General features: G+C 39.9%; 1 protein-coding gene across 1 annotated transcript; it reads left to right on the top strand.

Moving 5' to 3' along the window:
• Positions 1-440: 440 nt before the first annotated feature.
• LOC126379422 (zinc finger protein 816-like) lies at positions 441-14,982 on the top strand. The gene is made up of 14 exons (XM_050028174.1): positions 441-567; positions 774-866; positions 2,867-2,998; positions 3,700-4,371; positions 4,962-5,089; positions 6,467-6,541; positions 7,035-7,170; positions 7,581-7,684; positions 8,205-8,337; positions 9,044-9,175; positions 9,999-10,093; positions 11,438-11,543; positions 13,384-13,533; positions 14,041-14,982. Exons 1-14 carry the CDS (start codon positions 562-564, stop codon positions 14,161-14,163), a joined length of 2,085 nt encoding a protein of 694 aa, XP_049884131.1. The 5' UTR covers positions 441-561; the 3' UTR covers positions 14,164-14,982.
• Positions 14,983-15,228: the final 246 nt, after the last annotated feature.

Raw genomic sequence — 15,228 nt, 5'->3', positions numbered from 1 at the left:
AGATAAATAAGTACACCGATTTACAAACACACACTAACGAAAACACGAAGAAATAACAAATAACGTACTTACAGGGGAATATTATCTTTAATTAAACGAAAAACTTTAATATTAAATAGTATTTACCTTGTTTTACGTGATTTTGCAATTTTCACACAGCATCCACTAACGTATCGAAAAAAGTGTTTTCCCTCCAATTTCAATCAAAAAAGCGCGCTCGTTTCGACTTTTGAATTTCTTTACTTTTTTATCAATTTCTTTTTAATTATTTTCGGAAAGTTACGGTTTTTATAGCTTCTACACCGTCTCTACAGCCGGTATTGCTATCTTTACTTTTATTTATGGAAAAAAAGAGATAACGCTATACCGCGCTCCCCGCCGGTGGTAACGACGGATAGTTGAGTTGACTGACAGTTGACGTTTTCTTTCGCGTATATCTCGAAAAATATTGTTTATTTACTTATTTATATTTAAATTATGTATGAAAAATAATTTATTAATACGTTGATTTATCATAATCTCGCTATTGCTAAAATTCTTATTCGATTCTTGTTAGCAACCATGCAGGTTTGTAGTATTTTTATTTAAAAATATTTTATTATAGTTAGTGTGTATCTGGCTGAAATCATCGTAGAAAATAACAAAAGTTGTCATTTATTAGCAAAAGAAGAAAAATGAATTATATTTTTAAATATTTTATGGCGAACACTATGTTTATAATAAAACAAACCAGTGCAGATGTTAATTTTTATTTTTTAAATTATTTTTTACAGGTTTGTAGAGTTTGTTTAGATGGGAACACAAAGTTATTCTTCATGAAAAATCAAAATTTATCTCTTATTTATGAGCAGATTACTGGATTAAATGTAAGTACCTATGATAAATTTTAATAACAAGAAAATATATAATACTTAATATTTTTTATATATTTATTTGATTTGAGTTTTGTAACAAAATAATATCACCAAAATGTTGAGAATATGGTTCTGAGCTTATGTTCTTGTTATGAACTGTATAATTATAGCTGCATTTAGGTAGTTTGTTTATATAAAAATTAATGCAAATTGTCACTGTTTATTTTTTGTGTTTTGCATTCAGTTATAAAACCTTTTGTTATGGGATGTGGCAAGGGAAGGAAAGATTTAAAAAAATATATATAAAAGAAGGGTGTTTAATTAGAGAATATCATGAAGGACTTTCCAGGCCTAAAATAATATAAATGGCACTGTTCAGATTTAACATGATAATTACCTTTATTTTCAATGCTAGGGGTGTCATATGGCTGATGATGATGATAATGTAATGGCAGAGGTATATATAGAAATAAATTTTACTTAATTTCTATTTGGAGCAGATACATAATACAGAATTATGTTGCTACCTATATTGCTTCTCTTTATTTTTATCAGAATAATGTGTCAGTATCGAAGCAAGTGTAATTCCAGTCTCTGCTTACCCCGGTGGGCAATAGGCGTGGTTTATTTATGTACTATTATTAGAAATGAAAAATAGCATATTATGTATTACAATAATAATAATTTAATAATAATAATAATTTATTTATTATCAAAGAGATTTGTACAGATGTGCAATTAAGTGCCTATATAGAAGGTGTACAAATTATTTGTTGAACTCTGACCTCCAAACTAAGCTTATAGGCCTGTGTCTTGGGGATCAGCGTTCGGCCAGGCAGAGATTGAACTGGTTGAGCTATTAGTTAGGGCAACACATCCTATGCAAAAGGTATCAATAATATAAAGATATATATAAGGGGCTAGAAGACCAACTTTTAAGTAATAAAAATTCTAGAAATTAATATGCCATGTAAATAATTACAAATGAACCGACTAAATACCCAAATATATCTATTTATTTAGGTTGGTTTTTGTTCTGTACAATCTGTGCCTTCCTACCTCCACCACTCACTGTGTGGAATTGGCTAGAGCAGATTTCTTATAGATACAAGCCCATCTATTGTAACAGGTTGTCATTATGTTTATGTTTTTGTTAATGTGGACAATAAAGAATAATATAGTCTGTTAGTGACATCGTAACAAACTGAGTGGGATGGGTCAGACCATGATAAAATAAAGTACACCATAAACATTTTTTTTTGTTTTGGTTTTCCCCGAAGGGTAAGGCAAAGGGAACTATGCCCATACAGCCATGTCGTACGTATTTTTTTTCTTGATAAATAATCAAATGATGAAAGGTGATGATGATGAAACCTAAGCCCCCACCAGCGTAGACTCCTACTCCGAACCCCAAACGAATTAACTCAAAAGTCCGCATAAACTTTCGAGTTATGAAGCGGCTTCCTGGCATTAAGCAAAAATAGGCAGATACACTTTGTTTATTGAATACTCCGATATAATAACACTCGCGAATGTCTTCCGACCAACTTAATGCGATCATTAACCACAAAACACCACTTCGTATTAATTAATTAGATTATTAAATGAAGAAAGCAAGCCACCCCATAAACAAAACAGTTACATAACAGAAATATGTAACAAAACAGAAATAAAATTAAAATAACACAAAAAAAGTTAAAATAAAGTTTATTTTATTTACAATGATTCTGAGTTAAAAGTTATGACGTCACTAACACCCTGTGTATCATATTGTCAACCAAATGCAATTAGTCTGAAATAATTATCAAGTGATGATTATTTAAATACTCCCTTTTTCGTTCCTTGAAGTTCCCTCCAAATCCAAATGTCGCCATTTTGTTTTCTTCTTTTTTCTTATTTATAAATAATTAATGACTTTGACCCTAGAAAATTGAGCCAAATGAAAGTGGGTGACAAACTACTCGTGAGTATCAGTTTCAGCTGCTTGTAAAATATATTATTATTTTGCCCAGATCACACAAGACTGCCTCCCACACCACATATGCTGGGAGTGCACTCAGAGGCTACTCAACTCTTGGAGCTTCCGAACCAAAGCTCTAAGGAGTCACACTCTTATGTTGGATATCCTCCATACTAATTCCTACGTAAGTTATATGTAGCCATTTATTAGCAAAAGAAGAGAAATGACTTAAGTATATTATGACGAGGTCCCGTTCGAGATTGACGGGATTGGGCGAATCTCCTTGAGTTATACTTTATGTTTTGATTATGCTGATTTCCAAAGAAAACTTAATTATTTAGTTAGTAATATTAAAGAATGGTGAGGAGCTCGGTGGCGCAGCGGTAAACGCGCTCGGTCTGCGATTGTTGAAGTTAAGCAACTTTCGCAAAGGCCGGTCATAGGACGGGTGACCACAAAAAAAAGTTTTCATCTCGAGCTCCTCCGTGCTTCGGAAGGCACGTTAAGCCGAAGTCGTTAATGACCATCAATCCGCACTGGGCCGGCGTAATGGTTTAAGGCCCGTTCTTCCTATCCATCCTTGGGGAAGGCCCGTGCCCCAGCAGTGGGGACTCTAATGGGCTGATGATGATTAAAGAATAAAGTAATTTGTATTTTTCAAAAAATATTTTGTTTTAATTAACCTCACTATCACAAACAAGCTGTTTTCATCGTTTTCAGCCATACTAACTTTACATTTTTTTATGAACTAGACGAGATCTCGAAAATTTCGGGATCTCGTGGGATTGATATTTCCAATCCCGCGGGATCTCGAATTTGCGATCTCGAGTCGGGAATTCCCTTCTACGCACACTATACATTTTAATAAATGTATTTTTATTCCAGTTATCTGATGAGAGTTTAACTTCCATCGATCGCTACTCTAACAACCTAACATCCACACTGTCATACAAAACTTTCGATGTAAATCACAATGATCTACACGTCCATGATAATTCTGTATGCACAGTCAAATCTGACAATTTACTTACAAAATGGCCGGATGATTACGAAAATACAGAAAAAATTAACCCTGAAGAGGAATTAAAACTTAATATAGCAAAAGATGACACTTATCATAGAAATTTTGATGATGACCGTAGGTATGAAGATTCCAATGCATCTGATTCTTCATCCAATCACAAACCTAAAGACAAACATGATATTTATGACGGAGTATTCGATGATACTGTTGTTTCAAACGAAACTGTTACGACTAAACACAAAACAAAACTCAAACATAAAGTTACTAACAAGAAAATCAAGAAAAAACACGACAAAGGAGACTTACAACAAATAGATTTTACTAAAATCGACAAAAGACGTCGGCCAGCCAACGAAGTGTTAAATGAAGATATATTTACAATAACTAACTTAACGTTTGAAGAGCAAATGTTGGAAATTTGTAAACAACAGGAAAGCAGTAATTATAAGCAATCCGAATTCAAATGCTGCAAGTGCTACAAAGGATTTCTTGATGAAGACGCTTTCAAATGTCATATGATCCGACATACAGACGTAAGTATTTCTATTGTAAAAACTTCTCGTAGCTTCTTTTCCCCGGCTATACAGGTTGTGAGAAGCTGCAGTAGTTTTAGGCGGATGAGACGTTTGCTATGTAAGAATTGACGATTCAAAGTGTAACTGTTACCTACTGAATAAAGATATATTTGAATTTGTAAGGGTGGCATAACAAAGCACCACGCCTGTATCCCCATGTGGGTAGGCAGTCTTCTTCTATCGTGTGGGTTGTGAGGTGGATTACTAATCCCATCAACCCTGGTGTCAAGGTTACTATTGAGCCGCCAAAGGTCCCGACATGACATGTAACGACTACGTACTTACATCGGTAAGTAAGTGAGTAAATTAAACTATAATAATAATTAATAAATAATAATAACAAAAAAGTTTATTCAGGTAAAACCTACGACACACATATATTTACAACATCAAAATATACACACATTAATATTTAGTTGGAAAACAAAGGTATATATGGGTGCCGCAGCTCACCAAAAAAGGCCAGGGTTCAGTGAAAATTTACCCAGAGGGCAACACTGATTTTCAACCCACGCCGATCATTTATGAAAATAGTTTTTTTTTTCCAGCAAAGCGGGACTTACGAATGTGAAATATGTAAGGTGCGTTTCAAAAAGAAGCACGCTTTGAGGAACCACATGGCGTCCCACGTGCAGAAGTTCAGCTGTCGACAATGTACTTACGTCACTACTAGAAGGTAGGTACCTAGGTAGGTAGAATGACTATAACGATTATTAAAACGATCGAAACGACGAGCTCGGTGGCGCAGCGGTTAACGCGCTCGGTCTGCGATTGTTGAAGTTAAGTAACTTTCGCAAAGGCCGGTCATAGGATGGGTGACCACAAAAAAAAGTTTTCATCTCGAGCTCCTCCGTGCTTATTTATTCAGCACTTGCACTGTACAACTTGGTACATCGACATTCAAACATGAACTGCTCGCGCGCACGTGCTACTCACCAGTTTTATTCTCTCGGAGTGGGGGTGATACGATCGACAAAATAGTGGTTGAACCAATGACTGAGTAGCACGTAAGCGCTGTTGTTTGAGCAATTATTTAGATCACAACACAGTATTCATTTGTGAATAATATAGCGATACTTACTTTAAAATAAATCCTAATTTTATAAAACTCTAACAATTGACATTTAAATTATCAATTTTATTTTATTTTACTATTTGCATGTTATAGGTAATTTAAATAACTAAAAATGTAGACCAAATGTTAAATGCTGACCATCTGCAAACTGTAATACCGTTTTTATTGCGAATAAATAAATGATTATGTATTATTATGTAAGATTTTGCCAGGGAAATTATAAAAAACTAGCGACCCGATGGACGACCCAATGCTGAGGAAAAAATTAAATTATTTGCGACTACATTAAAAACCTCAAAAATAACAGTATTTCTCCACTATTTAATGGATGTTATAATACATATAAACCTCTATCTATTTAAAAAAACCGCATCAAAATCCGTTGCGTAGTTTTAAAGATTTAAGCGTACATATAGGATATAGGGACAGAAAAAGCGTTGTCTCGACCATTATAGACGGCGATACGGCTCACCTATCACGTTGGTCTAACAGAAAGCTCGGTGAGGTGTGGGTAATTTGTTCATCTTGCGATGGATGTACCCCACTACCCCAATTGGGATATAGTCGTGATCTTATATTATTAGGCAATTTTTGGTCTAAAAGTCAAAGTATCTAAAACCACTAAAAAGTCGGTCGGTCGGTGGTGGGTCGGTCGGTGTCTAAGTTTCTAAGTAGTAAGTGTCTATTATATATTATTATTATATTATTCCATTTATATATTATATATCACGAATTCAAAAAAGAAATGGTAAAAGTTTTGTCTCTCCTTCTTGATACAAACAGCGAAGGACTGGAACTGTCTGCCGTCGTCTGTTTTTCCAACTCTATAATCTGGGAGTCTTCAAGGCTAGAGTGAATAGGCATTTGCTAGGTAAGCGTGATTCACCCTGGACCACGTAATCACTTACCATCAGGTGAGATTGTGGTCAAACGCTAGCCTTTATTTAAAAAGAAAAAAGTAATATTTTTTACTTTCAGACATGCGGCGAAATTGCACGAAGATTACCATAATGGAACTCGATATCAATGTCCACATTGTCAAGAAGATTTTAGGTATGTATAGAGGGTGTTAGTGACATCGTAACGAAAACTTTGAGGGATGATTCAGACCATGATTCTGAGTTGATATCAAGAGGAATTTTCCGTCGCAAAATTCATGTTTTTTTAGTGTTTTTAAATTATTTTCAATTCTATACTTTTGCGACGGAAAATTCCACTTGATATCAACTCAGAATCATGGGCTGAATCACCCCTCAAAGATTTCGTTACGATGTCACTAACATTTGATACCTACCCCGCCGGTCGACGATTTCCCTCAATCAGCGCTTACCGCTATCGACCCGCTAGGGTCGATTAATTCTTTCAATTATTTTTCCTCTCAGACAACGCCCTGAGCCGAGGTTCGCGCGCGACTGGGCACCTTCAGGCCTGTTGTCTTAAACGTTGTACCGGGTGAGAGCCTTCAGCGCTCCCCATTTGTCCGGCCAAGTAGTCATGTCAAAAAAAATGTCACTAACATAACTGTATAATTTTATACATATTCCAGCAAATTCTCGACGTACATGAGCCATATTCGTATAAAACACCCGTCTGATATCGTGTGCGAGCTATGTGGACACTCCTTCATCAGCGCCAAGGGGTTGGGACTCCACAAGAAGCTGAAACACAGGTTCGACGAGCCGGTAAGTTCACTTTATACTCCCTTTGGGGTAAGCAGAGACTATAGAATTCCATTTGCTTCGATCCTGACACACTTCTCTTGCTTCCTCCGTCCATCAATCGCTTCATACACGCACGCTGGTTCAGAGTAGATCGAACTAAACCTTTTCTAAGAACATCTCCAATTTGGTCAATGTAAGTCTTTCTAGGTTTAAAAGTGTAACATAACATAAACTGCCTATATACGACCCACTGCTGGGCACAGGCCTCCCCTCAATGAACCGGAGGGGGTACGGAGCATACTCCACCACGCTGCTCCAATGCGACAATGTCCCCATCGGGAATCGAACCCGGACCTCTAGATCGTGAGTCTAAAGCTCTAAGCACTAGACCACGGAAGCTGTTATAAATAAATAAATTATTATTATTCCAGATGCCCGCAGATGGTCCTCATTGCGAGTTATGTGACGTTCAATTCATATCACTCGAAGCGCTTCTCGTTCATCGAAGGTCATCAGCTAAACACACAGATGAAATGTAAGTATACATATTTACCGTCAGTTCAGTGATTGAGCGTTGGGCTCACGATCTGGATGCCCCGGTTCGAATCCCGGCGGGGACATATCACAAAAAACACTTTATGATCACGAGTTTATTTAGGACATTACAGGATGATCACCATATTGTTTGAAAAGTAAGATCCGTGCTGCGGAAGGCACGTTAAGACGTTGGTCCCGGTTACTAATTACTAATGTAAGTAAGTAGTCGTTACATGTGTCATGTCAGGGGCCTTTGGCGGCTCAATAGCAACTAATATCAGGGTTGATGAGGTTGGTCACTTCCGGAGCACGATTCCGACCCCGCCGGCGTGGTCGACGATTTACCTCATTTGACGCTTAAATTTTGTACCAGGTGAGAGCAATTAACGCTCCCCATTTGTCCGACCAAGTAGTTAATGCCATCTGCGGCAAATCTACAATAAGTCACGCCAAAAAAATGACATTAAAAAGGTTAGGAACCACTGCTTCAGATGATGATCCTGTTTTCTTCTTTATAGGGAAGACGGAGATATTGTCCGCAAGAAGAAGCATAGAAGTAGCACAGAAGAGAACGGAACAGAGAAGAAGGACACCTCACAGAAAAAAAGACATAAAAATACAAAGCCCGAGGGGCCCATACCTTGTGAACAGGTGAGGTTATTGCTACTTAGCTTCTTCAATCAGTGCTTACCGCTATCGACCCACTAGGATCTTTAATTAATCCTTTCAAATATTCTTCCTCTCAGACGACGCCCTGAGCCGAGGTTCGCGCCCAACTGGGCACCCTCAGGCCTGTTGTCTTAAACGTTGTACCGGGTGAGAGCCTTCAGCGCTCCCCATTTGTCCGGCCAAGTAGTTAATGCCATCTGCGGCAAATCTACAATAAGTCACGTCAAAAAAAATGCTACTTAGCATTAAGGCCGTCTGTTGTCCTCTTCATTTGCATTTTTGTTTCTATATCTTAGTTAAAAACGGCCGCCGTGGTCTAGTGGTTAGAGCGTTAGGCTCACGATCTGGAGGTCCGGGTTCGATTCCCGATAGGGACATTGTTGAAATCACTTTGTGAGACTGTCCTTTGTTTGGTAAGGACTTTTCATGTTTGAATCACCTGATTGTCCGAAAAAGTAAAATGATTCTGTGCTTCGGAGGGCACGTTAGCCGTTGGTCCCGGCTATTAGCCGTAAAAACACTCCCACCAACCCGCAGTGAAGCAGCGTGGTGGAGTATACTCCATACCCCCTCCGGTTGATTGAGGGAGGCCTGTGCCCAGCAGTGGGACGTATGTAGGCTGTTTATGCATATGTTTATGTAAATAAAAAATATAAAAATATATAGGCTGTATATGTTATCTTTGCAGTGCGACATGCAACTACCGGACTCAATATCGTACTATCGCCACTTCCGTCGGTCGCACCCGGACAAGAATCGAACCAACTACCCCTCCATGAAGACCAAGTGCATGTGCGAGGTCTGCGGGAAGATGTTCCAGGTATGACGTAGACACATTACATACACACACACACCCCACCCACACAGAAACACACACATATACCCTACCCACACAGAATACACACATACAACCTACACACACACACACACACACACACACACACACACACACACACACACACAGAAACACACACACAACATACACACACAACATACACACACTTACATTATAACTTTCTTATTTCATATTGTATTTATAGATTAAGCGCCTTTCTTGTTATATTGTAATTAGACGCCCGCACTTTATATTGTTTATAGACATAGAAGAGCGAACCCACCTGACATAGGTATCTTTGCATACGTACTAGGTAGGTATTAGCCCTAGCCTATAGATTAATGTGTGGTACTATTAATTATCAACGATACGATTGAATTATAAAGACAATATTACTTATAATAAAGTATCGTACCAGTATTATAAAATCAACATAAAGAGCCTATGTACGTCCCACTGCTGGGCACAGGCCTAGGAGGGGGTATGTAGCATACACCACCACGCTGCTCCACTGCGTGTAGTGGGTTGGTGGAGGTGTTTTTGCGGCTAATAGCCGGGACCAACGGCTTAACGTGACTTCCGATGCTCGGAATCATCTTATTTTTTATTGTGTTTTTTTTTTAAATCACACACTCACACACCCTACGCGCGCTCTCTCACACACACACATCCACCCTACCCATATACACACCCACACACATACACACACTCTCTTTCTCACACATACCTCACACATACACCCTACACGCACACCCTACACACACATATACCCTAATTATAATATTGTTGTGTGTGTGTAATTCCACAGAGCCTAGCGCTGCTACAGGACCACAGTTTCACCCACACAGACTTGAAGCAGTTCAAGTGTGCACAGTGCGGGAAGTGCTTCCAGAGGAAATATAGGTAAATATAATATCACTTCTTATCTTCTTCTTTGAAGCCGTGGCAGCCCAGTTGGTAGAACGCTTGCCTCTCACTTTGGAGTCGCCGGTTCCAATCTCAGCACAAACCAATGCGGTGCAATCAGCGGTGAAGGAAAACATGGTGAGGAAACCCACATTCCCGAGAAATGCATTTTCGAAGGTACGTGACCTGACCTGTATTGGGCTGGTTTTCCCTTCGCAGGTTGGAAGGTCAGACAGGCAGTCGCTTCTGTAAAATCTAGCCATAGAGGCGGCCAATCAGCTCGCGACACCAAACACTTCAGGACCCCGATACCGACTTCGCCGGCGTGGTCGACAATTTCCATCAATCAGCGCTTATCGCTATCGACCCACTAGTGTCGATTAATTCTTCCCTGATCCGAGGTTCGCGCCCAACTGGGCACCCTCAGGGCTATTGTCTTAAACGTTGTACCGGGTGAGAGCCTTCAGCGCTCCCCATTTGTCCGGCGAAGTAGTTAATGCCATCTGCGGCAAATCTACAATAAGTCACGTCAAAAAAAAGCTGTAAAAAACCGGACCTAACAAATCTTCAGGTTAGTTTAGCAGACAGCGTTGCCAGACGTCCGGATTTTGGCGGGACGTCCCGATTTTTAAATCAAAATTTAATGTCCCGCACGGGACAGGCTCAGTCCCGCTTTTCGGGAATAACTCGACCGTGAGTGCAACGTACTGAGAAAGCGCGGGCGGATGGCGCAGACAAGTGTGGACTGGCCGCCTGGCCGGCGCGTAATGATGATAAGCGCGCGAGGGAGAGAGAGGTGCGTCACGCAATAGGTCCGTGCGACTGCGACATCTTCTCTTTCTCTTTCGCTCTTTTCTTATTCTCATTTGTTTATAAATTTCTATTTCGCGAGGAAGTACCATTGCGTACGACGCAACAACGAATACAATTTATTTTATTGCTAAAAGATAAATATTCAAAATCTTTTTATTATATACGTTTTTTTTTACTATGTCCCGCTTTCGACGAAAGAATCCCGCCTTTTTCACTCAAAAGGTTCCAAAATCCTGATTTGGCAAAAAAAAAACTGGCAACGCTGTTAGCAGACCCTGTGAGGAAGCGAGATGTGAAAGAAAGAAAGAAAGAAAGACAATATTTATTTCCATATTGGACGCCACATTTACAAACTTACATTACAGAAATAAAAAAAAAATAGAAAAAAAAACAAAGACAAATAATACAGACACAATGGAGGCGCCCAAAATAAAAAAAGGATCTCCCTCAGCATAATGCCGTGACACGTGCTTAGCACGGGCCGCGGCGCTGGTATTATGGGAGACCTATCGATGTGTATAATTGCAGGCTGATAGCGCACCGGCGCCTACACCAGGCGGCGCGAGCGTCCCACGCATGCTCCGTGTGTGGAAAGAGGTTCACCACCGCCAGCAACATGCAGAGACATATGGTGGTACGTTAAACAGGGTGTTAGTGACATCGTAACGAAAACTTTGAAGGATGAGTCAGACATTAAGACCACTTAATTCATCTTGCGATGGATGTACCTCTGACTACCCCAATTGGGATATAGTCGTGAGCTTATATTATTAGGCAATTTTTGGTCTAAAAGTCAAAGTATCTAAAACCACGAAAAAGTCGGTCGGTCGGTGGTGGGTCGGTCGGTGTCTAAGTTTCTAAGTAGTAAGTGTCTATTATATATTATACTGGCTGTTAGTGACATCGTAACGAATACTGAGGGGGTTGATTCAGACCATGATTCTGAGTCGATATCAAGTGGATTTTTCCGTCACAAAATTCATGCTTTTTTTTTAGTTTTATAAAATTATTTTCAATTCTATACTTTTGCGATGGAAAATTCCACTTGATATTAACTCAGAATAATCAGCTGAATCATCCCTCTTAGTATTCGTTACGATGTCACTTACACCCCGTACAAGTACATACAGGTAGCCATACAAGTAGATAGGGTGTTAGTGACACCGTAACGAATATTGAGGGGGATGATTCAGACCATGATTCTGAGTCGATATCAAGTGGAATTTCCTGTCAAAAAATTCATGATTTTTTTTGTTTTTCTTAATTATTTTTCTATCCATACTTTTGCGACGGAAAATTCCACTTGATATCAACTCAGAATCATGGTCTGAATCATCCCTCAAAGTTTTCGTTACGATGTCACTAACACCCTGTATATATATTATTGCAAAATTGTGTAAGAACCCATTTATTATTAGGTAGTAAAGCGAGCTAGAGATATCAACGCCTAGGTGGCTATTATATTGAGGAGCTCGGTGGCGCAGCGGTAAACGCGCTCGGTCTGCGATTGTTGACGTAAAGCAACTTTCGCAGAGGCCGGTCATAGGATGGGTGACCACAAAAAAAAAAAGTTTTCATCTCGAGCTCCTCCGTGCTTCGGAAGGCACGGTAAGCCGTTGGTCCCGGCTGCATTAGCAGTCGTTAATAACCACCAATCCGCACTGGGCCCGCGTGGTGGTTTAAGGCCCGATCTCCCTATCCATCCATAGGGAAGGCCCGTGCCCCAGCAGTGGGGACGTTAATGGGCTGGTGATGATGGTGATGAGGTGGCTATTAACAGGTGTACTTAGACACACTGCCTCGCACTTCTTAAGCCTTAATGCTTCTAACTGAAAAAATCAAAAATCAAATCAAATGCATTTTTTTTTTATAGGGCATATATATATTTAGCAATTATATTGACATTGACATAATGCATTTATTAAATATATTACTTCATCATCATCAATTTAACTTAACGGCCTCCGTGGTCCAGTGGCTTAGCGTTGGGCTCACGATCCGGAGGCCCCGGGTTCGAATCCCGGTGGGGATTCGCAAAAAACACTTTGTGATCCCTAATTTGGCTAGGACATTACATGCTGATCACCTTATCGTCCGAAAGTAAGATGATCCGTGTTTCGGAAGGCACGTTAAGCCGTTGGTCCCGGTTACTACTTACTGATGTATGTAGTCGTTACATGAGTCATGCGAGGGGCCTTTGGCGGCTCAATAGAAACCCTGACACCAGGGTTGATGGGGTTGGTAATCCACCTCGTAACCCACACGATAGAATCATCAATTTAAAAGCTACACTCTTGTAAGTGTAGCATTCTCCATTCTTATCTATCAAAGGCCAATAGCCTAGTTCCTAACTAGTCAAATCAGTTACTTTTTCAAAACGTCAAAACACGAAATTACTATGGAATTTGTATGAAAAAAGCACTGTGACGTCATAGAAAAAAGTGATAAAAAAAATACTTACCTTTTACTTTCAGAGCCACACAGGCCTAAAGCCATTCAAATGCGAAATGTGCGGTAAATGCTTCAAGCACGCGAGTGAGAAGCGAGTCCACATCACATACGTGCATCTGAAGAAGCCCTGGCCGAAGAGGAGTCGAGGGAAGAGGAGGAGCGACAGTAGACAGGTATTTAAATCTACATCACTAATTTAAGAGCCACACTCTTGTCGGTGTAGCATTCTCCATGCTTCTTTTGAAGGAAAAAATAGAGCCAACTACCCCTACCTAAGTGGTTTCCCTCTTGTCTTCCGCCCCGCAGATTTGCCGCAGATGGCATTAACTACTTGGCCGGACAAATGAGGAGCGCTGAAGGCTCTCACCCGGTACAACGTTTAAGACAACAGGCCTGAGGGTGCCCAGTTGGGCGCGAACCTCGGCTCCGGGCGTCGTCTGAGAGGGAAAATAATTGAAAGAATTAATCGACCCTAGTGGGTCGATAGCGATAAGCGCTGACTGAGGGAAATCGTCGACCACTCCAGCGCGGTCGGTATCGGGGTCCTGAAGAGTTTGGTGTCGCGAGCTGATTGGCTGCCTCTATGGCTAGAGTAATCGGGTCGTCGGGATCGTATATTACACCGCGGGCAGCGAGCGTTTGATTTTAATATAGATATTTACATGCATATCCCCTTACAGGCACAAGCAGCGCCGCCAGACCCCGACCAGGACATAGTGCAGCCGCTGTGGCCGCCATGCAGTGACCCTAAGGTCAACGATCAGCCTGTCGACAAGCCCTTGTACTATAACTTGAAGATTTAACTAAACTTACTTTGTGGCACACATTTTTTTTTGACGTGACTTATTGTAGATTTGCCGCAGATGGCATAAACTACTTGGCCGGACAAATGGGGAGCGCTGAGGGCTCTCACCCGGTACAACGTTTAAGACAACAGGCCTGAGGGTGCCCAAGGCGCGAACCTCGGCTCAGGGCGTCTATTATCATACTCAGAGCATACTCTAGTCATTACTTAAATTATCAAATGTATTCATAAATGATCTCGTAGAATATAACATGTATTATAAAATAAAAATTGTGTTATTAGAATATTTCTATCTATCATATAGAGTAGACATGTGCCGACTGGCCGATAGTCGGCCTCAGAAAACCGATTAGTTGGCCTCAAAAAGCCGATTAGTCGGCCATAGTAAGCCAATTAGTCGGCCCCAGTAAGCCAATTCGTCGATCCCAGTAAGCCAATTAGTCGATCCCAGTAAGCCAATTAGTCGGCCCCAGTAAGCCGATTAGTCGGCCCCAGTAAGCCGATTAGTCGGCCTCAGTAAGACGATTAGTCGGCCTCAGTAAGACAATTAGTCGGCCTCAGAAAGCCGACTGGATGGCCTCAGAAAGAGGATTAGTTGTTAATATACAAAAAATATGAAGAACGTATTAGTTGATAAAAATGGGTATCAAATATATTATTTCAAGTATATTGCCTTTTCAAGCTAAAATTTTCAAAGCCGACTAATCACAGACTACGATATTTGCCCACTAATCAGCATTTCCGCCAATTGATGCATCTATAGAACTACAAAACAGTAATAATTTTGTTTATTTCATAATAAAATATTATTTCAACATTTTCTGCTCTTTCTTTCCCTAACCAATTTATCGGGATTCTAAAGAGTGACATTGAAGCAATTGATCTAAAAAGAATCAGAATCATTTATTCAACGTAATTATCATAGATTGAACTCATTATCATTTTTGAATTTACGTCATTTCGCAAGCTCTTATGGCTGAGAAGAAATTACAAGAAACTGCAACAGCAACACATCTTTTAAATCAATGAGGGTACATTACAAGTTATTTAATAACTAGAGGAA

This window comes from Pectinophora gossypiella, chromosome 29 (assembly GCF_024362695.1).
Source record: "Pectinophora gossypiella chromosome 29, ilPecGoss1.1, whole genome shotgun sequence".
NCBI lineage: Eukaryota > Metazoa > Arthropoda > Insecta > Lepidoptera > Gelechiidae > Pectinophora > Pectinophora gossypiella.
The sequence above is the reverse complement of the archived record's forward strand: the minus strand, read 5'-3'. Positions and strand labels throughout refer to the sequence as shown.

Coding starts and splice junctions, on each gene's coding strand:
- LOC126379422 (XM_050028174.1), top strand. Junction 867..2,866: donor AGCAGATTACTGGATTAAAT/GTAAGTACCTAT, acceptor TATTTTGCCCAG/ATCACACAAGACTGCCTCCC. Junction 5,090..6,466: donor ACTTACGTCACTACTAGAAG/GTAGGTACCTAG, acceptor TTTTACTTTCAG/ACATGCGGCGAAATTGCACG.